The sequence below is a fragment of the Psittacula echo genome, assembly GCF_963264785.1.
Source record: "Psittacula echo genome assembly, chromosome: Z".
Lineage (NCBI taxonomy): Eukaryota > Metazoa > Chordata > Aves > Psittaciformes > Psittacidae > Psittacula > Psittacula echo.
Genome location: NC_137742.1, coordinates 2,535,634 through 2,562,181, shown reverse-complemented (window position 1 = coordinate 2,562,181; position 26,548 = coordinate 2,535,634). Strand labels below are relative to the sequence as shown.

Genomic DNA, 26,548 nt, shown 5'->3' with positions numbered 1-26,548 from the left:
CCTTCAAAACACCCTACCAGAAGGAAATCCCCTGTTTCGACAAATCAAAGTGCGTGGTTGGCTATGAAATTTAAACTGTTCTGTTGCATGTGATGTAGGGGTTCTGCCTTCAGATCTCAAAACTCTTGTATCAATATAATGCCCCATGAACCTTTGGTCCACTTCAGACTACACAGAAGGGAGAAATGTTTCACTATGACGGTGGGTGCCCAGAAAAGCTGTGGCTGCCCCATCCCTGGCAGTGTTCAAGGCCAGGTTTGACAGGGCTTGGAGCAAGGTGCTCCAGTGGAAGGTGTCCCTGCCTGTGGCAGGGGGTTGGAAATGGATGAGCTTTAAGCTCCTGTCCAACCAAAACCAGTCTGGGATTCTGTGATTCTAGAAACTGCCTCATGCTATACCCAAATTAACAAAAAAGCCAAGCCAGAAATGATCCCTGACCAGAGGGAAGCCACTAGACCCAGGAGACCTGAAGATCCTTCCTGGAGGAATACCAACAAACTCAAGATCAATGATGAGTTTCTTACCGCATCTCCGCTGTACTGCTTTAAACAGTGCAGGAGGCGACGTGTATTCGCCAGCCAAAACGATGTCATCTCAAAATCATTATTGTGTTTCTGGAGGAGCAAAATTAAAGGAATGTGAGACTCCCCTCCTTCAGTGGGGGATGCTGGTATAGCAAGACAAAATGATTTTGAGTTTCCTCATTTAGAATCATGAAGCTCTCTCTCTGCAGATGGGCAGTATTAGCCATTTGTTCCCTGCAAACATTCTATTTTTAATCTGTAAGTGCAAACAATTATATTGCTAGAATATTAATTTTCCTTGTTCTTTTAAAAAGGGAAGCCATAAGAATAATTTGGTTTGAAAATCACTATGAGAGCTGAATATCACACCATTTGATATGCTTATTACCATCTTAGACCATCTCAACCCCAAGTCAAGAGAAAATTAATATCTACCCTCAGCACTTTCTTAATGCCGTTGATGGTGGAGGTGAGCAAGGAGTGCACTTTCTGGTCATCATTGATGTAATCCGCGTGTCTGATGCACATGTAGAGGATATAGGCAGGAAGGCAAGGAACAGTAGCAGACACCGCCTGGGGCTTGAGATCTAGAAGATTTAATGAGGGTTTTTTTGTTTGTAAATCCTCCCAAAATTCACCAACTGGCAGGGAAACAGTGAGCACCTGAGCTGCACTTGTAACCAGGCAAACCTATCTGCCCCAACCCTGGGGAAGACTAGATTTTGGCCCTGTGACTTGCATCCCTCTCTGCAACGTGGACACAAAACCAGAGGTACAACTGCAGGACAGATGGACCTGCTGGAGCCTGCCAAAGCAGAAGAGCTGCAATACTATGCCTCAGGAGAGTAGCATTGTCTGCACTGAAGTTTGTGACAGTGTCCCATTTCACCTTATGGATGCATAGGTAGCATTAGATCTTCTTTACCATGTAAAAGCCTACCCAAGAGGCACACAAACAACATTAGAAAAGCCTTCTAAAGCTTTTAGGACTTTCTCTCGCAGAGTATAACCCGCACCACTGAACTCATGACGTAATAAATCCTTTCTCTTATGATACTGAATCCTGATGGCAGCTTAGGGAATTTGCAGCTTCTAAAGAAAAAGCCTGTTTGATTAGGGGAACTTTAAAGACCACAGCAATGGGCTAGCACTGGTCTTTGAACACTTTTTATATCCTTACTGGTTTCTTCTGGGGTTAGAGAGGGATGGTAAATACTAACACTTTAGCACGACTTCCCTAACAGCATTGAATAAGGGGATGCTACAGCAATTCTGATCAGACCTTCCCACACAAAGGAGCTGTCAAGTTTTATCTGTTATCTGTTATTATCTCATAAACAAAACTACTTTTGTTCCATTGCTACACAAAATCCAAAAGGTCTATCCTTTGCTATCCCCTCCCCATCAATTACCACGCTGTATGTAGTTCAGCAAGTTACAGCCCCCTTTTTTGATTTTTATTTTTTTTTTCCCCCTATTCCTGAGGATTATATCCATGCTGGTCTATCTGCTTAGTGCTGCACTGATCTGCCTAACAAAACTGCTGTCGCCACAAACATGCAGCCATCGGAAAGGACTAATTTAAGATGATCTATTTGTCTACCTTGAGATCTCAGGTTTACAAACTCTCCCACGCAAGAGAAGAAGGAGATGAGCAAGCTCCTCACCTGTAATGAGGTTTTGGATGAGGAGTGGCTCGTCTTCCTTATAATATTCCAACATGCCCTGAAAAGTTTTCTCCTTCCTCTGAACAGCAACTTGCATGTGACATTCACGCTGCCTTCTCCCTGCTGGTACCGCAGTCTGGAATGCTGTGAAGAGAAAAGAGCATGAAAGGTGATACCTGGCAATTGAGAACTGTTCAGCTCCTCCACAGCCTTAGAGCAGACACCAGGACAAAAACATTATATATTGTTTCCAATAATGTCATTATCTTCAACAGACTTATAGAAATATAAAGAACCAGATCTTGAATTACCAGTTAGCAGTACTTCTGACTCTGAATGGAAGAAAGAGCACAAAAGCTGGATTTAAGGAGGGAAAGATGAAGTAATTTTTATTTTCTAAGGAACCACAGGCTAGAAAGTAATAACTCTGTGGGAAACTTTTTAGTGTATGGCTTTCACAGAGAGGAAAAAAAATAGCCAGACAATGAAAATACACTGAAACATCAGATCTCCTGGCTGACTGTAAAGCTGAAGAACCATGGTGGCACACCATGAAACACTGTGCTTCCATAAAAGCTTAATAAAAGAGAAAGGACCAGCACACAAGTACTGCAGGAAACAGCAGCCTGCTGCATGCAAATTACAGTGACAGAGACCAGCTGTGCGAGCTATGGAAGTTCTCCAGTTATTCAGCTTAATTTCACTTAATGCCTAGTTTTCAAAAATTAGCTCATGAGAATGGGGTTCTCTGACTAATCATGGCATCTCCAGAGAATGGGAAGGTCCTTCTATACAATACAGATGTCATATCTGAGATGTTTTCTGATCAAGCAGAATATATGCATAGATTTTAATCCTAAGTGGTTTTAATTGCTCCTCAAAATTGCCGTATCAGCACACTTGCCTGCTAACCATTGGTATCCTCTCTCCATCTCCACTTGGGTCACATCATCAACAGCAATGAAAGCAAAAAGGTTTCTTTAAATATCCTCCAAACCCTGATATGCCAAGTGTCAGACCAACATCTCCACCAAGCACTTGTCCTCCACCACTTCCTGGGCCCTCTTCCAAGTTTACCATGTTCAACAATGTTAAAAAGCTAAAGCTACAGCAGTGCAGCTGTACTTGCTCAAAGGCAGCCTAAGCATGACCCAGGAGCACCATTAGGACATTTGGTTCCCTGCTGTCATGCCAGCAATGAGCTCAGTGCTTGCTCCTAGTTCAGTGCCAGAATGAGCAAAATCTTACAAAACCTGCAGCTCTGCAAGGTCAACCAAAGAAGCAAAACCAGAGTGCTGTTCCTCCACCCCAATGTCTACCAATAGCCATGTCACCTTGAAAATCTTGGACCTTCGTCATATAAATCTTCAGCTCCTTCTTCAACTTCTTCTCATTCTTTTCCAACTTCTCTAGCAATTCTTTAAGATCCTGAAAAACAGAAGATGCATTGGGTTTAAAATAAAACATTAAGCCCAAGAACAACTCTAATGGCAAGTTTGGGGCAGGCAATACTCACAACACCCCACCCAGAGCATTTTACTCCTGACTTTTAATCATTTAAACAGTTCCAACACTACTTACATACTAGAGTTGCTGAGAAAGGCAAGAAGCCCTCACCTGAACTCAGAAGAGACCAATGTTCACTCCAGATACAGGAGGTGAGAAAGGAAAGATTTATGACCAGCAAGGCCAAGTTTTTGGAGTAACAACTGCCCCTCCACACTCCCGATAAATGCAAGTAAGAAGAAAGGATTGTATTATCTTTGTGCATAACTACACATTACAGTGATCTCATTTGTTAGGCAGTGCCACAAAGTGGACAAGCTTAAAGAAGATGAAAAAAAAGAAAAAATAAAGCACCTAGGAAGTTACAAAAGTCATACAGCCATTGAACAATAGTCCAAGGCCAAGTACCAACACTCCCCAATGCTCCAGTGGGAGATGCTGAAGGATTCTGCAGAGTTTAGGAGGTGTGAAAGAGACCCCAGTGCCTTTCTTCCCATTCATGGTTCCTATCTCCTTTCTCTCAGCATGGCTTTTTTTATTCTTCCTCAGGCTGTGTTTTCAATACAGCCTCTTACCAGATTCTCATTGGTGAGACGTGTGATTTCTTGCTGAAGTCCAAACTCCACCTGAACCTCTGGAGAGAGCTGCAGGGTCTGCAGGAAAGTCTGCTGCTGCTTCTCCATCTCTTCTTTCACTGCATCCACCTGGTTCTTCAGAGCTTCCACCTCCTCCTCATGCTCTCTTCTCTGATCCTGTAGCTGTGCTTCCAGCAACCTAAGAAAAGGACCACATCAATCAGCCTGTGTTTTCAGCATTGTGGTTGTAACCACCATTTACATCCTTCAAAGCTGGCCAACCTGGGAGACGTTCCCAGTCAATTTCCCATAAAACTGACACAAGGTTGGGTATAAGGAAGAAATTCTTTTCTGTTACGGTGGCGAGGCACTGGAATGGGTTGCCCAGGGAAGTTGTGAATGCTCCATCCCTGGCAGTGTTCAAGGCCAGGCTGGACAGAGCCTTGGGTGCCATGGTTTAGTGTCCCTGCCCATGGCAGGGGGTTTGGAACTGGATGATCTTAAGGTCCTTTCCAGCCCTAACTATTCTATGATTCTAAAGGGGTGCTATGGCTATCACTGATACATTTGTCTGACAATTGTCTGTCACTGCTATACTGCAGATCAAATACTTGTGAAATTAAGAGTAATGAGATCAAAAGTCTGGGTTGGGGTTTTTTGGGGTTTTTTTTTGATTGGTTTTTTTGTTTGTTTGTTTGTTTTGTTTTTTTATAAAAGGAAGTAGAAAAACCCTCAACAATTCCAAGAGTTCTCTTTTATCTGTAACAGTATCACAAATTTTAATTCCTTTACTTTTCACATTAGCAAAAAGCAAATGCATGGCAAGAAATCCATGCAGATCAACACCTGTGATCTTTTTGCAAAAGCTCAGCTTGAAGGGCATTTGTTTCTGTGCTCACTTCTTTTCAAACTTTGGTTCTTTACTCCTGTAGTAGTTTCTAAGTATTAGAGAATCCCAGACTGGTTTAGGTTGGAAGAGAGCTTTAATCTCATCCAGTTCCAACCCTCTGCCATGGACAGGGACACCTTCCACTAGAGCAGATTGCTCCAAGCCCTCTCCAACCTGGCCTTGAACACTGCCAGGGATGGGGCAGCCACAGGTTCTCTGTTGATTTTCTGTCATCTTCATCAGTTCCTGCTTTCAACATTGCTACTGACTTCACCGGGACACTTCACAGCAGGGAGAAAAAAGACTCCATAACAAATTCTACTTCCATGACACACACCTGACGGAAGCCACGAAAACCAGCCTTTCTCCCACTTTTAGGTGGGTACCCGACTTTTTCTGTAATGATTAGTCCTGCCAAACTTTCCTACTCCCTCTTCCCCTACTCCAGGTCTCCTTCTAGCCCTGCCCTGAGCCTGTGCACAAGGACAAACCTAGGCAGGAAAATGGTGAACTAAAGTGTGATATTTAGTCAGTGCATTAACCAGCTATTTCTTAAAACCATTAATCCAAGGGAAGAATGATTCATCACTTGGATGTTAACTCCCCTCCTGTACACACCTGATGGGAATGTTGACAAACCCACCAAATGACATTGTAATGGGTATTCCCTACCCTCTGCTAAATAGAAATCTCCCTGTTAGTCCCCCAGCTCTTTCAAGAAGACCAAAAAAAGTGACTCCAGAAGATATGAGGACTCTAAGGAAGGGTCAGCAAATGCAAAATACTAGTCCCAAACATAGGGACTTATTAGTCACATTACAGAGGGCGATGGTGGCAACAAGGAAGAATGACAGAGGGGGATAGCCAAGTCCACATCCTTCCTGTAGCTCATGGATGTGCTCTTCTGGGCAGAGCTACAGACACCACACCGAAGTCTCAGGGGCTTTGTGTCTTTGTGACACTGATGCAAATGGAAATCCTCAAAGATGAGGAAGACTCTGGTGTTGACAGCTTCACATTCACTCAAGACACACACAGACACGGAGCTGTGCCAGTGAGAAAAAGCAACAACTCTGGTAAACTCATGGAGAAACTGGGAAACTCATGGAAATTCACGCCTGTGAGCAGTTCCTCTGCAGGAACAATTAAATATGGACTTTTTTTACTGTTTTGTCTTGTTTTTTAAAGCCAGTATAAAAGAACACATGCTTTCCATACAAGGTCTCTGCATAAGAAGTATTAATCATTCTCTTAGGGCATGGGGTTTGTTATTGTTATTAGAAATAACCCAATCTCTACTCCAATTTTCTGTATCCCAGCCAGCCAAAACCAGCATATCCAGCAAAAGACAGAAAATCATGTTTTCGTGCTATAGAAACCTTGTCAATAATGCATGCAGTCTCGTAATCATGTCAGGAGTTATATTCTTAATAGGCTTGGAAAATACAGGCCCACCATGAAATGAATATTAAGTACTTAATTTTCATTTTATTTCTTCACATAGGTTCAGATTAACAGTGAGCTGCCTGCAGAAAAACATGCTCCTTCTATGAAATTCCTGCATTGCTTTCGAAAACAAATGAATCATCCCTCTTATTATTCCTGTTACTGTCTGATTTTACTCTGATACCTCTATATCAGACCACTTTAGACTACTTTATACAGAAGATTTGTTTCCCTGTCTGTAATGTCCTTAATCAGCTCATTTCACCTTTTATATATAGATATATTTGAAAAAAAAAAAAATAATATATATATATACACATTTGAGGCTCATAAGCACCCTGTAGAAGAGCACAGATTAACACTTCATTATCAGCTCTTCCAAGCACCAAGTTGAACCAGGAGAAGAATCCAGCAGTCCTTCTGCCTAGCTGTATTTCTAAACCTTCATTAACTTGGAGATGAGAGATCATTACAGAGCCACCAGCATCCCCAGGAGATACGGAATTTGCAGGTACTGCCACTGTGTATCCCGCTGGATATTTGCCCACCAGATCCAGATATGGAAAGGATGGCACTGGGTGTCCATCTTCCTCCTTATACCTACAGGCAATGCACGGATGGGAGCACACAATCATGCAAAGCAGACAGCATTACAATACAAGCATGGGGACTCTACTTCTAACATGTCCAGAATGGGGAGAAAGCACTTTCAGGAGGTGTTATGTCTTAGTACAATTTGCGAAAAAACCCAAACAAATCCCATCTAAAATGGGGCTGGATTTTCTTCGGCATCGTGGAGATTACAGCTTCCGAACACCTTTATCAAACTATTTCCCATTAATGTAATATAATTCTCACTGAACCACAGATCAGGCATTAATGGCAACAGCCACCAGCAGCAATGCCCAATTAGAATCACAACTCCTCCTCTGAAAATTAGAGGAGTGTCTCAGTTCCTCCAGATTCCTACCTCTGGCTGCTCTCAAAGAGGACAACAGTTTCCTATAGAGGACAACAGGACAACAGCAGAGGAAAGGAAAGAAACAAAAGGGCAAGTGAAAGGGGGAGAGGGAAGAAGCAGCAGTGGGGAAAACAGAAAGTGTTTGACCTGGCAACTTGCTTTAAACCTTGATAAGCCAAGCCGAGCTCTCCATCTTCATTGAGATACCCCCAGTCCTCAGTCATGCTAGAAATAACGGACAGAGAAAGGAAACAAGAAGGACAAAGAAAGACAAAAGGTCAATTGCAATAGAAAGGGAAAAGGTGCAGAACACTTATTAATTTAATTTTGTTTTTAAACCACACTTTCATTACACTGTATTTCCTTTTCCACCCTGCTGAAGGAGAACCATGCCCTGGCTGTGCTCCATATGACACCCCTGGCTAGGGGAGCTTTTCCTTCCTCCTCGTCTATAAAACATGGCCTTGTGCATTCCCTTCCTTCCCAACCCACTGCAGTTAACATGAGAACCCAACATCATTTGGGTTGGAAGGGATCATCACAGATCACCCAGTCCAGCCTCCTAGCAGGTTATCATCATTCCTGAGATGTTACCGCTTTTACCAAAAAGCCCAGCTCTTGGATGTCAGAGCCTGAGTTTTTCTTTCTGTATGGCTAAACTGTTTCCATATGACTGCAAAGAAAATCTGGGAAGCCCACATCACGCCATCTAGCTCAAATCCTTGGGAGGGATAAATGAGAGAGCAGAAGTCAGCACAATGGGTAAGGAATTGCTGCCCAAACACAGACAGGGTAAAACTAAAGGCACAGAATGATCGTTAGCAGCTCCCAACAGACTTCCTTGCTTCTCCTTGTCCCAGAATCAAAGCTGGAACAGCCTGCAAGCACTTCCAACCTACAGTGCAAACACAACCCAACCCCATATTTTATTGCTTACTGATCCCTTGGAACAGCTTACTTCTCTTCTGGACCTTCTATCCTCTGGCACATCTCACTAATAAGGCATTTTAAAGATGAGTTTCTCCATTTCTTTCCTTCTGCACCAGCTTGCACTTGTCTAAATAATACTTGCACTGGTCTTTCTACTAAATAAATTTTCTTCCTTCTGCTTCAGCAGAATCAATAATCAAATCAAAGCCATCAGCCCTTCCTCAGAGCAAACTTTGGTCCAAACAGCCCTGGGACCTTTGTTTCCTTATATCTTAGATAGAAGGATCTTTATATCAACTCTCTCATATACCCATCCAGGCAGAAAAATGCCTCATGTCTCTTGTCACTTAAATACTAAAAGTTTCCTTTTAACAGTTGAGTTTTTGTTGTGGAGTTTTTTTAAGTCCCAAAAGGCAGGAAACTCATTCATCTTTTTTAATGAGGTGTTGAACACATGACAAAGAGTGATATAAGCTGGTCAACCTGACCAGGAACACTTGGTACAGGCAGATTTTACTTGCTTTGATGTCAGTTCAGAAACAGTTTTTTCTTTCTGGAAATAATAAAGAAAATAAATGACAACCAAAAAAAAAAGAAATCACTTAATATATCATTAAACTTTCAGACCAAGAATAAAAGAACTAAGTCAACATGCATCTCCTGTTTTGAAAAGAGGTCTATCAGATGCCATTCTCTGGCAAACAAAGCTCTGCATATTTAAGTGGAAAAGAACAACATAAAACTTTCTACAGCAAATTTTCACACAAGGAAAGCAATGAGAAATATGGTGCTGGAGCACCACCGTGAAAGGATTCAAGAGGTGTCTCACCACTGCAGACAGCTTGTACAGCCATTCTAGTGTGTGAGCACCGCATTTCTCAAAACTAGCAAATATTTTAGGCATTAACATTTGGAAAATTCATCATGAATTTAAATTGAAGTCTTCTTTTCATCTCATACATAGCAAGTTTCCAAAAGAGTCCATTGGCTGACTGATATAGGGAGGTTTATTGGTCTGATTTGGACTTGTTAGTAAGGCGGGTTTTTTGAGTTCAGATAATCTTAACAGAACGTGTGCTTTGGCACTGAAACCCAAGAAAAAGCCCAGGAAGGATCCTCACTATTTATTTATGTCAGTAATATGGGAAATCTCACACGATGTGCAGTGTTTTTAAGAAATGCATCTTCTTGGAACAGGAGGAAAACAGCTCTCCTGCTTCTTTTAATCATCCGTGTTGTGGTAAATGAGGAAAGCAGCCATTATACTAAGATAAAACTGCCCTGAGAAATCAGTATTCAGTCCATGTCCATCTGCCAGCATGGATTCAGAAATCACTGAGATCCCCTTACCTAGAGGGTCATACTGACCAATACATTAAAAGTCAACAGGAGCCCTTTCAAGCTAATTAGAGTAATTGGTATATGTTAAAATAATTTTGTAAAATGCTGAGTAAATCCATCCTTCTCAGAAATAAGGCTGAAAAGAGTTGAAATGACATGGTTTACAAATCCTCATTTCTCCTTTATCTCTTTATCTTGGAGGTTTGGGCCTGAGAGTGCAGCTGGTGACCTGCAGTTTGCAAACTGCCTTCATGAAAGGAGACAAATTCCTGCCAGTCGCCTCCCTCTCCTCCTCCATGTAGCCTTGTGCAAGTGGCTTAAAGGAGGTGCACATACACCCAACTCCAGATGTTATTTTTATCATCTTCAGATCATTATCATCTCTCAACAAAGAAGAAAGCATATTTGATTTTTGAACACAGATGTGTTGGTTTTGGTTTGTTTTTTGTTTTTTGTTTTTTGGTTTTTTTAATTAAGTAGAAAACTAATTAACATCACAGATTAGATACAGGACAGAATGAGAAGCAGTGATAAAAAGAGACACGTTGGAGAATGGTAAGCAGAGATATGAACTCTTTCCCATGGGATGGCCTCTTCCAGCTGCAAAAGCATCCTCCACGTGAAGCCCTTGACTTTGCACTGCAGCTGTAGGTGGGAGTTACCCAGAAGAAAATAAAGAGCCATGTACTCTACAGAAATCACTTGGAAGTTATCACAGAAGTTAATTTCAAAGACTAAGCCTGATCTGCTTTGAGCTGCCAGATTATTATCTCTGACATCATTACCTGGTCTTTTGTTGGCTCTAGCTTTCCACCAAGATCAAAACAGGCTTGAAAGAAAGATCCCAAGAACTGAAACAGGAAACAAAAAGCCTACTTAGCTTTACATTTGTTGTTCAAGCAGAAAATTAGCTGGAAACTAACTTGATGCTTTGCCCTTTAGCAGTAGAAAGTCAGGGGAAAAAATAAAAATTAAAAAAAAAAAAAAAAAAAAAAAAAAAAAAAAAAAAAAAAAAAAAAAGCTGAGTGCACTGCATTTATAAGGGGCTGGTTTTTAATTCAAACTTCCCCTTGACCTGGCATGAAAGGGCTTTCCCCTGAGAGCAGCGTGGAGAAAGAACTGCTGCGTGGGCTGGGTTAGCAGCACCTGGCCGTTTTTCCTGTTTTCCTCCTGCTGTATTTACAACTCCTGGATTATATAGACATAGAGTGAATAAAAGGTCTATCTCCCACCAAGGTAAAGCCATGCTCCATCCCCAGCCTAAATAGCTAAGACATGATGACTTCAAGTTAGAAGTGACCATGGCAGGTTAGGTGGATCATGGCTTTACCACATCAGTCAAACTGGACTGGTGGAAGAGCATCCACCTCAGTTAGAAACTGCCCTCAGATTGAGAGGGATCAGGGTAAAGAGAAACAGAAATGCTTCTTGCAGGTGGGAGAAAAAGTGGCTCTTGCTTATTAGTCCCACTTGAGAATTGCAATCCCACCATGAAAGCTGTCCATTAAGCTGTCCACCATAATCTCAGATCTATGGATCAAGATTAGAAAGAGAGAACGGTTTTATTTCTTGTGCTGCCACATTTGACTCTAGAATAAGAATGTGAATTAGTGCTGGGTGGAAGAGATATAATTTATATCCATGAATACAATGATCCGTTCTCTCTGAGCTTTTGTTTTCATCTATTTTATTGCCTTTGACTCCAGCCTACAGTTTAAAAATCAGCTCGATATACAAACAAATGCACAGGGAACCATATAAGTGGGAAGGTGGTGGTGATTAATCAGCCACTGGATAAATCACTGCAGAAATCAGGGTGATATACATAGAGCTACTGCTACTGAATTACATGAGCCTAGCTCTAGCCAACCTTCATATAAGAGGTAGACAAGAGAAATAATAAGAAACTGAGCCTGGACGTAGCAGATTTCCCTTACCAAATCTTAAGAGGCCAAAAAAACACCAAGGCCTCATCACATGAACTTCTTAAATTGCAGCTCACCTGTCCAATTGCAAGGAAAGAGATTTGTATTCCTGTGGAAAATTAGATCATTGCAGCATTTCTGATGATTTACATGCTTGATTCAATCCTCCCTGCAGAAGTTGTTAAGTCTGGAAACCAGAGCAGCGAAAGAATCATAGAACCATATAATGGTTTGTGTTGGAAGGGACCTTAACGACCGTCTAGTTCCAAGGACTGAAGTCTCTTGGCAGGCTGAGTGAAAGCAGACAACACATACTCCAGAATGGCCAAATATCGATGAATGCTGGGGAACAATGATACAACCTGGTCAGGCACATGCTCTACAAAAGCAGCAACTCTTACTTTGACTCAAACTCCTCCACCAAAGCCTGGGCACAGACTAACTATCCCTACACATGTCATACTGGAAAATGCAGTTTAGGGAGTAACGAAAGCTGTGACTGATAATGGGATTTCACATCTCATAGCAGTGCCTACATCTCCAAGATAGAGTTGGAAGGAAATCAAAAGAAAATCCACAGAGTTCATTAAGTGACCAAAAAACATTGGTTTTTTTCTATCTCGCAGTAGAAGCACACCAAGCCCCATTGATTTACTGACAAAACGGTGATGTTTAAATCAATCTCATCACTTTTGCTGCAAGAGGTGCAGAAATTTCATCAGGAAGTTTACTTCAGGAAAACAAACATGCAAAGGCAACAAACTGGAAAAATACCCAAACCCTGGTCCTGATCCAGCCAGACACGATGTCCAGGTGAGAAACCCTTGTCACAAGAGTCCTGGACCCCAACAATCCCCACTCCTCCAGGCCTCCAGCCCAAAGAGAAAGGTGGCAGAACTAGTGTGGGCAGACCCTCACTTCAGCCATCAGGGTTTCAAGGTATGTTTAAACACACTGTGGGTGCAACCCAGCCCTTCCAGCAGCCCATCTCTGTACTCACACACTAGATTTTCACAGGTTCTCCCAATGGCTTTCAAAAGGAGTAAAATAGATGTATATTCAGAAAATCCAGCCCATACTATGGCAGAAACTTTGAGGGACATACAGCACAGACAGTATGCCAAAGTTGACTGCACAGCTATATAGAATCATAGACTCATGGAATGCTTTGGTTGGAAGGGACCTTAAAAGCTCATCTAGTTCCAAACCCTGCCACGGGCAGGGACACCTTCCACTAGAGCAGCTTGCTCCAAGCCCCATCCAGCCTGGCCTTGGACACTGCCAGGGATGGGGCAGCCACAGCTTCTCTGAGCACCCTGTGCCTCAGCACGCTCACAGGGAAGAGCTTCTGCCTAAGAGCTCAACTCAATCTCCCCTCTGGCAGGTTAAAGCCATTCCCCTTTGTCTTGTCAGTACAATGTACATACAGCTGTATATACATTGAATTTTTGCACATCAAGCAAGGCACATGGATTTCCCACTGCATCTTCTTAGCCATCCAGTCCTGAAAGCATTAAGCAACTCTTCACAATTTTTCACATTACATTCAGAGATGGTGCGCCTTTGCTCGTGTACATACAGGTATGAATAAAACCTTAAGTAAGTCCAGGCTTTCCTACCCTTGAATGTTAACAACCCTCAGCAACCAGTTTACAAAATGTCACAGTGCATTGTGTTATAAAAAGCCACTCATTTGCAACAGTTTGGTCTTCTGACTACCTTGCTGAATGAAAATTATTTAAGGGAAAAAGGCTCAAACATCTGTATTTGCCAAGAGAAAAGATGATGAACACTCAATTTCCTTGCAGTAAAATAAATTTACTTTATATATTATCTTGCTTTTCAATCCATGTAATTTTGCCTTTTTGCAAGACAGTACTACTTTCTTTGGTGTCATGAATAACTGCAAGGATTCACTGAATGCTTTGCAATATATGCCAGTGGTTACTATAAGGATGGACACACGCTTACAATAATAACCCTTGCTATGGTAAAAACTGTAATCAAACAGAAGTTCCCCACTCTCAGTTTAGATGCAAGAAAATCAATAATGTGGCTGTTGCCAGAGAACACAGCATATGTCCATTACCTCAGTTCACCATTGCAGGTTTTTCATACAATTATAGAAGGGTTTGGGTTGGAAGGGACCTTAAAGATCATCTTTAACATTGTTTAAACATTTAAAGATCATCATTTACCTCTGGAAAACAAGTGAGAAGTGTGCTGTCTTCCCAGCCTAGTATGAGGACTTACTTGAAGGGCTGCATCGCCAGAGCGTGAGCAACAGGTTGAGGGAGGAGATTCTCTCCCTCTGCTGCACTCTGGGGAGAACCCCCCCTGCAGCCCTGATCCAGCTCTGGGGCAGCAGCACAAGAGGGACGTGGAGCTGTTGGAGCGAGGCCAGAGGAGGCCATGGAGATGCTGCGAGGGCTGGAGCAGCTCTGCTCTGGAGCCAGGCTGAGAGAGCTGGGCTGGGGCAGCCTGGAGAAGAGAAGGCTCCTGAAGGGGAGACCTGAGAGCAGCTCCAGTGCCTAAAGGGGCTGCAGGGAACCTGGAGAGGGGCTTGGGACAAGGGCCTGTAGGGACAGGCCAAGGGGAATGGCTTGAACCTGCCAGAGGGGAGACTGAGATGAGCTCTTAGGCAGAAGCTCTTCCCTGTGAGGGTGCTGAGGCGCTGGCCCAGGGTGCCCAGAGAAGCTGTGGCTGCCCCATCCCTGGCAGTGTTCAAGGCCAGGTTGGACACAGGGCCTTGGAGCAAGCTGCTCCAGTGGAAGGTGTCCCTGCCCGTGGCAGGGGTTGGGACTGGATGAGTTTTCAGATCCCTTCCAATTCAACCCAGTCTGTGAATCTGTGAATCTATGAAGTAATTCTTAAGTATATTCCAAATCCTAGTCTTCTGCTACTTATGAAATCCTAGTCTTCTGCTATTTATGTAGTGGAAGCAAACTCAAAACCCTGTTCTGCTCACTTCTATATTGTCTTTTCTGCCTGAGCAGTATCTCCCTTCCTTTGCGGATACATCACCTCAACAAGCCGGGCTCCTCACCCATTACAATATGCGTGTGTCTGGTCTTTTATGACCCATCCTTGGCGTACGGTGCAGAATACAATCCAAAAACTGGTAACTCTCTAAAACACATTAATTTTGGTCTGGATCCCACCTCTCATACTTTGCTCCTTTCATCAGCCCCTCGGGCTGCTGAAAAGTGGTCCACACTTACTGGTTTGTCTTGCACATCCCCTGGTAGGCTTCAATCGCGTCCTCCTGATCAATGTGCTGGTCACTGTTCGGCCATCTGGTGTCGTTGGCAATGCTCTCCTAAAGTCAACATGCAAAACACAGCAGCATGACATCCTGCACATCTCTTCTTGTATTTCCAGGTTACCAATACCAAAACTTCTCTGGGGCCTCCATCAGACTAGAAAGTTTCTATGAATTCACATGCATGCAAACAGACAGTAGCAAAGATTAGGAGATGGAACGAGGATGCAGTGAACTTGGGAGGGAGATAAGAGAGGTGGTGTGGACTGAAATGCAAAACATAGCAAAACCTCAAGGAATAATAAGGCAGTGAATTAAAAAGCCGAAGTGAGGGTGTTCAGAAAATGTACTCCTCCATTGGAACAGGCTCTAAACAAAAAGCTGTCAAATGACTGTGATGGGACAGGCTGCCTTCTTTCCTACGCACCAGCAGAAACAGCTGAAACATTACAGCTGCACCACATCCAATGCACAGAACCTGGTCCAGAAGCTCTTTTTCCCCACCCCATTTCCTTGCAGGATAAGCCAGTTGTCACAAAATGTCACTAGGAGCATCTTAGACCACCATACCCTGGTGGGGGGTTGGAGAAACTCTTCCTTTGTGTGGTCTGGCCAGACCTCATCAGGTATGGGGGTCAAACATCTTTCAACAGTACAGACCACCATGGGACATATAATCCTGAGCTGCCTGAAGAGATGTCATGGACTGTGTCTTATCCATAGGCACAACATCCTATAACCCTGCAGAACCTGCTACAGTCTCCCAGCTCCATCCTGCCACCCAGAGCCTACCAAAGCAGAAATGGCATTGCACAGGCAGTAAGAGAATTTCCAGCAACAGAATGGAAAAAGGAAAAGAAAATCCATTACCACATTTTTCCCCGTCTCCTTTTGCTGGGCTGCCTTCATAATTTGTGTCCTCAGGATGAGCACTTCTTCCTTCCTCACTTCCAACTCCTCATTGGCCAATTTCAACTGGTTCAGTAACAGGTTATAACTGTCCTGAATATCGTTGGATGAGTTGTTCTGGGTTGCTTTGTCTGCAATAGCTTTCCTCAGCTCATTAAGCTCATTCTTCAGCTTCTTGTTCTCCGACTCCAGCTCTTGCCTCTGGAAAATACCAAGCCATTAACTAATTTAGATAAACTGTCCTGACTGCCTCATCCTTTTCTGAGATACCTCTGAGGTAACTCAGTTACCAATGATCACACCTGAACTATCATTTCATGCCAGGATCTGTTTTTTGCTGCCTGACCAGCCATGTGTGGTTCAGAAAAGATTTTTGCTGTAACCAGCAGCCTGTTGCTATTTAATAAGAACACTACAGGGTGACACGGGAGATTTTTTATTTGTTGACACTGGTTTTAAACACAAAAATAAGCCATTAGAGAAGCCAAACATGTTTGTTTCTCCTCCACTCCTTTTCCTTCTCAATCTAGGAATCATGACCAGCTCCACAACGTTTAGTTCATCTTTCATATTCATTAGGTAAGCTGGAAGATGTCGATTTACATGACCCTTCATTATGACAGACATCCCGTTAGCTGAGCTAGGGCTGCATGAATTCCCACTACAGCTTCTTTTCTCATACACTTTGTGATTCCCCTGTCCCAGTGCAATGTTTGCAGTTGGAGGATTTCTCACTCTGACATCTTGTCAGTTGCTGGCACTTGACAGACAGGGGCAATGCTGTACAAGTTTGACGCCAACAGCTTCTCCTGAATAACGATGAGCGAGATTCACCGTGTTTGCAGAGACAATTGAAGGGCTTATTTGCTTTTGCATGACAGTAAGAGAAAGAAGAATAAAACTCCAGCAGCTAAGACAGCCTTTATTTCAGTATCTCACCATGAAGCTTTGTTTCCAGGTGATAACACCACCTCTGGCAGCTCTTAGCCAGCATCCTAAACCTATCTGGAGCATCCCAGCCGGGTCAAGAGCTCTGCTCCTGTGGATGGGGCAGTTCTTGCTATGAGTCAGAGACATGGAGGGAGAGAGACTCCTGGGGTCCTGCTCACAGCCCAAATCCCAAGTACCCACCTTCTCTTTACACCAGATCCTCCATCACTAGCTGCTGCAGTGTGGCACCCAGGATTGCTCCCTTATGCACCCAGATCTCTTAGATCACACCAAAACCCAATGGAATCCATATCCAGCTACAACACAGCAAACCCTAAGACATCTAAAGACAAAGTCTGGTGTCTGACTGATTTGGGGTCAGCTCCTTCCTAGGGACAGACTTCCATCCATGTGGATTCTCTTATGTCTAAAACAGCACAAGCTCCTTCCCCACTTAGATCCAAGTGCTTCTCTCTCCTGAGGCCTTTTGACCCTTTCCACACCTTTACTCACACAACCCCTCTTTACCTATGGGATATCTGCTTCATTATCGGCTTGGGCCGAGGTGAGCTAATGACTCCAAAAATGGCTGGGGATAGGGGGATGGGACCAATTTATACAGTTCATACAATGTGTGGCTAGCACAGCTGTGCAAACCTCGTTTCCATAGGAAATGGGTGTTACAATTATAAATCCTTACAAATTATAAATAGCATGCCTTATCACAGCAGAGGTGTGAACAGAATAGCTGATCTGGCATCTGGACAGCCAGCATACTCCTAGCTGAACCAACATAATCAGTAACAGAGCATATTTAGGTACTTTTATACCATCTGTCATTAAAGAAAGAAAACACACAGAAAGAAAAAGAGCAAGAAATGCATTAGATCCAGAAATTCCTCCACAGCCACATTAATCACAGCTCAGCAGAGGGAGTGTATGAGACAATGGCTTTTCTGTAACTGTTTTAAAACAAGAGCGTGGAAAGTGTGTGCACTGTGGAAATTGATACCACACTGAGTTTAACTCTTCTTGCTATGTGGCTAAAGCATCAGCTTGCTTTCCACTCTTTTCTGATCAAGCCCAGAAACAGATTAAGGGTAAGATGAAAGCAATTACCTGCTTTTTTACACAAATAGCTTCTGTGATTTTTGTTATTTGCTGGGTAAAACCTCTGCTTTTCTTTTTCTTTCCCCTCCTCCTCCTCCTTTTTCCCTTCTTCTTTCTCTTTTTTTATTCTAAAATGGGTCAGCCACACTGCTAACTCCAGGGACTGGTCATATCAAGCTGTGCTCTGGTTAGAAGCGAAGACAGGAAGATCAGGAAAGAAAACAGTAACCAACAACCCTACTCCAAGAGCTTACATCCTGGGCTCCGTTCAAAGTTTACATTTAAATTCACTCCCTACTCCTTTCTCAGGGGATTTCATGGAGCAATAATATATATAGACATGGGCAAGACATCCACTGTCCCCTACCCATACACCCTTTTTGTATCAGCATCAGTGATGGCAGAATAGAAGATAGAATAAAATGTTCTGAATGTGGAAAGGGAGCTTTTTCCTTGTGCTGTTTCTTCACCACAGACCAGTACACCTATTTATTTGACAAATTATACAGTCAGAACATCCCAAAATTGGACTCACACTTGTCCCAACAAATACAGCATTATGGAGGTGTGAAAGGGTACCCAAGCACTAGTGGTGATGGGAACAGCTTCACTCTTTAGGGAGGGGCTTTTATAGTAGAGCAGGATGAAATATGAGCCCGTGTAAAGCAGAGGTTAGCACTGCCATGGCAGAAATTTTCTCTCTCTTCTATTTTTGGTACTCAATGGGAAAAGAAAATAAAGTCCACTAGAAGCTTATTTTATGATGAGCTTCCAAATCTAAGGGATGAAACAAACATCCTAGCTATGCAAAGAGTGAGAAGGTCTTCAACTATGCATTGCACTCCTGCTAGGAACACAGAGTCAGAGCAAGGTGCTTTCATTCCCACTCCTACTTTCCTAGCCTGAAAAAAAAAACCAAGCCAGAAAACACATTTTTCCCCAGGGAACTTTATGTGGTATAGGTGCTACTGAAGAACATATCTCCCAGGGAGACATTTCATTTTCCTCCAGCCCTGCATCTTGGCTAACCAAACACCTGGTGGGCATATTCTGGGACAGCATCTACTGAAAACTGTATTTATCCATTGCAAAGGATACAGAATTTATGCCTTCTGTAAATATATCAGTATTAGACCAGGTTTCTTACATTTCTTTGCAGTGTTACGAGAAGAAACATGCTAGATGACAGTATACATGTATGAAGTAGCAAACCATGTGCTGGTTGCAAAAACCAAGCTTACAAGGCCATCCACTAACACCTACATCTTGTGTTGTCCCACTCAAGGGGCTGTGCATGTCAAAAATATCTTGAATGGGACCCAAAAGTGAACAGAAACCAGTGAAGACTCAGGTCAGAAGGTACTGAACAAGACTCAGAAACATCCTTAACTCACCCCAAAACTGACTGTTCATCATTAACTATACTGAAAAAAAAAAATAATTAAAAAAATTCCTTGTAGAGCCTATCCTAGAGTATAAACACAGTTTTCTTTCAGTTTTCTGAGGATAAGAAGACTTAGGAATTGGCTAAACAGTCAAGACCAGAAGTATTTGGGAACAGTTAGAGAAGGAGGACACAAGCCGCACAAGCCACAGTAGGAGCCTAACGGGTTTCAGTCACTCTGTATGTTGTAAGGAGAAAATGATTGAGGCAGAACTGTAAGGATTTAGGACTTGGGGACAAGATAAATTGTAGAGTAGGGCAATAACTGGGAAGACTAGATTTAGATGAGGTCTTAGGCAGAAGTTCTTTCCTGTGAGGGTGCTGAGGCGCTGGCACAAGGTGCCCAGAGAAGCTGTGGCTGCCCCATCCCTGGCATTGTTCAAGGCCAGGCTGGACACAGGGGCTTGGAGCAAGCTGCTCCAGTGGAAGGGGTCCCTGCCTGTGGCAGGGATTTGAATGGGATGAGCTTTGAGGTCCTTTCTGCTGGGAGATGGAAGGTGTTACTGTAATCCATGCAGATTTATTTGGTTCTGATGTGAGTGGCACCTTGGGAATGCAAGTAAATTGGACAAGAAGCGGAGTTGGAGCCTGGAACACAAAACATGTTGGTCTTCAGCTGCGATAATTCACACCTACTGCAGTGTCACATCAAAGGAAACCCAAGAAAGTTCCACTGGGAATATGTGCAGTGGAAGAAGCACCTTTTGCCATAAATGGGCTTGTTACTGCATGGATGACTCAAACAAGCAGGCCAGCTGATGTTGCTGCAAAGAAATGTCTGTGAGCCCACCCCAGGCCCCGGAGATGATGGAGAGCTGCAGTTTTTCAACTGCATGTCAAATAGCCAGAGCCAGGTTATTAACACATTCAGACAATTTGTTAAGGCTGTTGGAGCCATCCAACAGGTTGCATCACTAAGCAGGAGCTTCTCACTCACCTTCAGACTGTTGTATGCAAAATCCTCATGCTCTGAAGTCACTTCAGTCTTCACTTCTGTTACCTGTGTGGATTAAAGAGATAAGTTAATATTTAAAAGCAGCCAGAGGTACTGGCTTACAGCACAGGATGGCTAGGCAAGTCTTCATCAACAGCTGCCACAGAGCTGCCGGCCAGCTCAACCATAATAATGTTATTAATTGCCATTTCACTGAGTCCCAGCAACACCTAGTGGGGCAGGAGCCACTTCAAGAGAAAATGGATTAATCTGTCATTAACATCTTGACAACTGTGGCTCACTGCAGCTTTCAAACAATGACAGTCATTAGGGGAGCCATGTTCAACATAGCAGCTGGAGAACAGGTTTTTAATCTGCCTCTGTACTAAAGAGAGGTGCTGGGGCAGTCTCCTGTTTCATGTTTCCTGCAAACTGCCAGAGGTGATCAGTAAGAATATCTGCTGAAGCAAGTAGTTACTGCTGAGGATTTTATTCAGTCTCTTACTGCTTTTGTCGAAAGATCCACAGATCTCACACCAGAGGGTAATAACATAATTCCCAAACAAAGCAACAGAAGACCCAGAAATTACAAATATGAAACCAAAGAGTCATGGCATTTGCTCAGCATTTCATGTAAGGACACCTTTACTGCTTTAAGACACCATGCAGACAGCTCTGCTGTTTCATCACATGCATAATAACCCATACTCTGGTGTTTGATCAAGCCACAGAGTCACAGTTACAGATGGCAGGGTTAAATCTACACAAGAGATCTGCTGTTAAAAGTCTCCTATGCCAAACATCAGCTCACTGAAACTAGAAAGCTGTGTTTTCAGGCTCCAGTTGCAAGTCTGGATGGACTCCTGCCTCTTAAGTTACCATTAGGCTGCTAGGAATGTTGATTTTTATTAATAATTGGTTTTTAAACTGCTTCCAAGCAAATGACCCAAACTGTAGGAATACTTAGGAAGAAGGCCAGGTTGGATGGAGCTTGGAGCAATCTGCTGTAGTGAAAGGTGTCACTGCCTGTGGCAGGGGGGTGGAACTGAATAGGCTTTAAGGTCCCTTCCAACACAAACCAGTTTGTGGGTTTGGGTTTGTTTGGGTTTATTTCCCACAAGGAAGAAAGATTATATATCAAAGGAATATCCCTGCCCTGCAATAGGAGAACCCATTCTTCTAACATCTGTCTTGCTATTTCTGATTTACTACACCATTTTTTTCGGCTACATTCTTATATGATAATTACTGGAGAAAAAGAACCCCCCAAAAAACACCAAACAACACAGATCATAATAATACCAAACTGAGGACAGAACCCTGACTGACATGTCTATGAAGTGCTTATCAGCTCACACCACACACCGCTGGGTAGAGGGGAAGCCAGGATTGCAAAGAAATGCTTGAATAACTCAAATGGACTGAAAGCAAGGGCTGTTGGAGATGTGGGGTAAAAGGGCCTTTGCCTTTATGTCAGAGGCCTGCACAGCACCCTGCACGTATCTGAGAGCCATTTGACCATCCTATTCAGGGTACATAGGAACAGATTCATCCATCAAGTTAAAATTTCTAAGTTAAATTTTAAGCCAATTTTAAATCTCCGGAAACTCACACAAAATACATTTCAGCTGAGAATTTTTACTATATAATTTTGTGACACTTAAGGTTTGAAGATTGACGCTGACAATATAATATACAATTGTGAAAATAATATATTAAGCCAGCTAAAAAGCAATCACTGAATGCACGGAGTATAGCTCTTACCCAACAGGTGTCCCTATGGAGGAGGAGAGGACAGGTTAAGCCCGACAACTGAGCCCAGCAGTTACGATGAAGTCTTCACCAATTCCACCCCTTATTCTACATATTCATATAATTTAATTCAGATCAGTAGCCCCCACTAACCATCCCACCTTCTACCAATGGTCAAGTAATTTGCATAAAGTTACTTAACTAACTGCTTTATTACACATGCTCAGGGAAGGGTCTTCTTGGGCAAGGGTCTTTTGATCTGTGGGTGTGAGTTTTTAGTACTGAAATTATATTATAACGAGGATAGATCATCAAAAAGAAACCCTTATCATGTTCTGCTGACTCGTGAAACCACATACTAACTAATCATCAAGTCATGCAATGGTTTGGGTTGAATGGACTTTAAAGCTCATCCAGTTCCAACCCCTGCCATGGGCAGGGACACCTTCCACTAGAGCAGCTTGCTCCAAGCCCCTGTGTCCAACCTGGGCTTGAACACTGCCAGGGATGGGGCAGCCACAGCTTCTCTGGGCACCCTGTGCCAGCGCCTCAGCACCCTCACAGGGAAGAGCTTCTGCCTAAGATCTCATCTCAGTCTCCCCTCTGGCAGGTTAAAGCCATTCCCTTGTCCTGTTCCTACAGACCCTTGTCCAAAGCCCCTCTCCAGCTTTCCTGCAGCCCCTTTAGGCACTGGAGCTGCTCTAAGGTCTCCCCTTCAGGAGCCTTCTCTTCTCCAGGCTGGCCCAGCCCAGCTCTCTCAGCCTGGCTCCAGAGCAGAGCTGCTCCAGCCCTCACAGCATCTCCATGGCCTCCTCTGGACTTGCTCCAACAGGTCATCATAAAGCAATGTTGTTTTTCAGGACCCATAACGCTTTAAGAGTCTCTTGTATCTGTTCAGACTCTTTCACAGCAACACAAGTTTCAACTTTTTAACTAAATATTATGGAGCTTGGACAGCTCTAATCACACATATTTTGGTGTAGAATCTCTCAGTTTACAACCCTAGTTTATCAGCTGCAAGTTGGTTTGTCAGTACTTGGCATCTTCATGTTCCAGCACCTGCAGAGATTACAAGCCTTGTCATGCATGATATCTTCACTCCACGCCCTGTTCAGTATCACTCACCATATACCAAGTTCCAGGGTTGCCTGGGGAATTATTGTCATGCTCAAACCCCAAACCCTACATTGTGCTTCCTCAGGCAGTTAATGAAAGCCAGATACCAACATGAAATACTAGTATCAATGAAAATTTATCCCTTACCTTGGATTTCTTGCTCTCTTCCTCCTTTTTCTCCAGCTGGGTTTGCAGCTTCCTCCTCTCCTGCTCAAGCTCCCTCACTCGCTTCTGTAGCTTCAGGAAGAGGGTCATGTCCATGGCTGCTTCCTCCATCCCGACCACCTGGTGAGCAACAGGAAAGTGGAAGAAAAAGAAGAGACCTCAGTCAAGTTGTATAACCACACACAGTCCCAGATACACCCTGACTGTACAGCACCAACCCCAGCCGACAACAACAGGAGCACCCCAAGAAAGGGGTGTACTTTCAAAGACCAAACCTCCATTTTGGACACCTATTTTAATGTCAATAAACAGTCAACTTGTTTAATAAATCACTGAATGTTTAGCAGCCCAATAGATCAATGGGCTGATTGGGGCCATAGCTAAGAACATCAAAAACACCCTGCTGAGTCCCTTCTACCTAAGTGTTCATTAATTGTTTTTCAGTTGGCTTCATCTGGAATACTTTATATTACAGCATGGTCAACACTGATTACTTTGACTTCAGCAAATGCTCTCAGACCAGTTCAGAAATACTAAAGCAACATAACACAGCAGGCAGCAAAGAGAAGTGGGGGGTTCTGCAGGCCCTGTATATATAGACACAAAATAGGGTCTTGCCAGTGAGGTGGCTGATTCTAGAAACATTCATCATCCATGCATGCTCTTCTGTCATGAAAGTGGAGTTTAAAAAGCAGCCTATTTCAGGAAATGTAAGCAAAATACACACTTCCCTTTCTCATGTGATTCTTAATAGCTAGAGAATAATTTATGCTGCTTTTTCTTGCATTAAGAGACTGTTGATTAAAGGGACTGTGCTGGCCAGCAAACACCTGTGAAGATGCATTGGAATGAAAACACTCAGAGCAAGGCGATAATGAACTCTGGCATATTTGCAGTGGAAGATCACTATACAGCCATTGCCATCAGTGCTAGGAATAATTCCATGTAGCAATGCTGACCACACTGATGAATTTTCATCAGTCTTTAAGCTGGTATTACCAAAAGGCAACACTATCATTTTAGAGCCCCATTTAAGCCTGATGCTAGAAACAATTAAGCATTTGCCATTGCACTGCAACCCTGCAATCCCTCTCACACAATTAACGATGCAATTCTGTAACACAAAATCAATTTCATCCATCACACCTTACAGTCCAACCTGCATTCCTCCTACGTGCTCCAAGATCCATGTCAATCAAGGCTCTCCTCCTCCCCCTGACCCTGCCCGATTTACTGTACCTCCACCTGTGGCATTACATCTTCGGTGTCTCCTATCTCAGAGCTTGAGATGGATGGGTAATTGGAATCGGACTCCAAACTGCTCTGGTTGGATGGGTTTCTTCTGTGCCCAGGTGCCTGCTGCCAAGGAGCAATGCAGATACATAAAGCAATCAGGGTTTAAGGAAGGATTCTTTATGAAACATTGTTTCTTAGAGCAAACATTTGTCTATATATTAAGGTTACCCTTAGAAAATGCTTGACTGCCACCTTATAGCAAATTCCATTTTCTACTTCTTATGCCCTACCATAATATTCCTATTAACACAAGCGAATACTTTAAAATATGAAGTGATACCAAAGCTGAGTTTAAAAACCCTTCTTGTACTAAAGGCTCTTCATGACACCAACTGCCCACTAAGTGTGAACATGCAAATCTGAGCTCAAGATTATGCTGTTCACAGCATGCTCCAGGGCTTGCTTTGAGCGCTCAACCATCCACCTAATCCAGCAGCACTATTATCTAATTTTCAACATTTTCTCAACAGTTCAGCAGAACTGAATCAAAAAAATGTTAGCTTTGAAATTCTGAAGTCATGTTGTTGGGATTTTTGTTTTGTTGTTAACCCAACACTTACACATGAACACCACTGAAACAAAAAGCAAAACAAGAAGCATGAACCTGCTTTTGAGATTCACAGAGGTCTCTAACCACTTAAGAGAGAACTGTGAATGATTAGACTCCTTCTTCAAGGCACACTTATGGCTTGACTTCAGTGTAGACGTTCAGTCTTAGAAATATCAAACACAAAATGCACAATAATGTCAGTTCTAGTAGTAAATTCTAGTGAGTCACATTATCCAGCCATCATTATCAGGACCAGTACATAACAGAATAAGGATAATTTCAGTTTTGTTACCTTTATAATAGTAATTTCATCACGCAAGTTGTCATATCGCTGCTCCAGCCTTGAATACTCTTTTACCAGGTTCTGATATCGAGATCTCTCTTCTTCCAGCTCTTTCTTCATCTGGATGTTTTCCTCAACTGTGTTTTGTGCAAACTCATCTTTACAATAACAAGGAAGAAAGAAAACAAACAAGCTAATTGTGATCTTCATCTCCAAAATGAACTTCTTGTAAATATGTGCAGTAACAATGACTAATTAACAAAATACTCTCTGCCAAGAGCATTTAGAATATAAGGATTCTTCCCTGTGAGGGTGCTGAGGCACTGGCACAGGGTGCCCAGAGAAGCTGTGGCTGCCCCATCCCTGGTAGTGGGGATGGGTAGTTGGACAGGGCTTGGAGCAACCTGCTCTTGCGGAAGGTGTCCCTGCCCATGGCAGGGGGTTGGAACTGGATGATCTTTAAGGTCCCTTCCAGCCCAAACCAGTCTGAGATTCTCTAATATTTAGAGACTATTGCAATATCTGTATCTGTCTCCTTGCTATTTGGAACAGCTTGAGGTCTTCTGCTCAGAGAGCACAGTCCTCTGCCATCTGTGTTCAAGAAAACTCTCCAGCACCTACAGACCATCAGATCTAATTGCACTGAACCATTCCAGCTTGAGTTCCCACGGGCTAGCCATAAACCCACTCAGTTAAAGACCAGCTCAGTATGGAATTCAGTCATGTTTAAGAAGTGGTATTTGCTGCACTTAAAGACTTCTTTGCCTGCTTCCCACCGCTACATCAACAGTAGGATCTCTTTTTGTTGTTATCATCAACCATTTACCATGGTAAGACTCTGAGGATTGAAACAAATCTGGTCCCTCTTTCTGAGAAACCGACGCATATACTTGATATATCCTTTTAAGATGGGTGAACACCAGACTCCCTTCATCTGCTTTCCCCAAGTTGCCCTTCCGGGTAACTCTCAGTTACATCCTGGGCATGACGTGCTGTGGTATGGAATACCTCTTTGGCTAGTTTGGGTCAGGTG

At 43.1% G+C, this 26,548-nt stretch overlaps 1 protein-coding gene across 1 annotated transcript in view; it reads right to left on the bottom strand.

Moving 5' to 3' along the window:
* Positions 1-26,548, bottom strand: part of MYO5B (myosin VB) — a gene marked incomplete at both ends in the record, with an annotated part of 152,693 nt that overhangs the window by 7,341 nt on the left and 118,804 nt on the right. The window contains 12 exons of the mRNA XM_080636966.1: positions 525-614; positions 960-1,111; positions 2,192-2,335; positions 3,526-3,619; positions 4,273-4,471; positions 7,716-7,793; positions 14,986-15,083; positions 15,897-16,136; positions 20,357-20,419; positions 23,369-23,506; positions 24,626-24,745; positions 25,525-25,673. Coding sequence (XP_080493092.1) covers positions 525-614; positions 960-1,111; positions 2,192-2,335; positions 3,526-3,619; positions 4,273-4,471; positions 7,716-7,793; positions 14,986-15,083; positions 15,897-16,136; positions 20,357-20,419; positions 23,369-23,506; positions 24,626-24,745; positions 25,525-25,673 — 1,565 coding nt within the window. The remainder of the gene's footprint in view (positions 1-524; positions 615-959; positions 1,112-2,191; positions 2,336-3,525; positions 3,620-4,272; positions 4,472-7,715; positions 7,794-14,985; positions 15,084-15,896; positions 16,137-20,356; positions 20,420-23,368; positions 23,507-24,625; positions 24,746-25,524; positions 25,674-26,548) is intronic.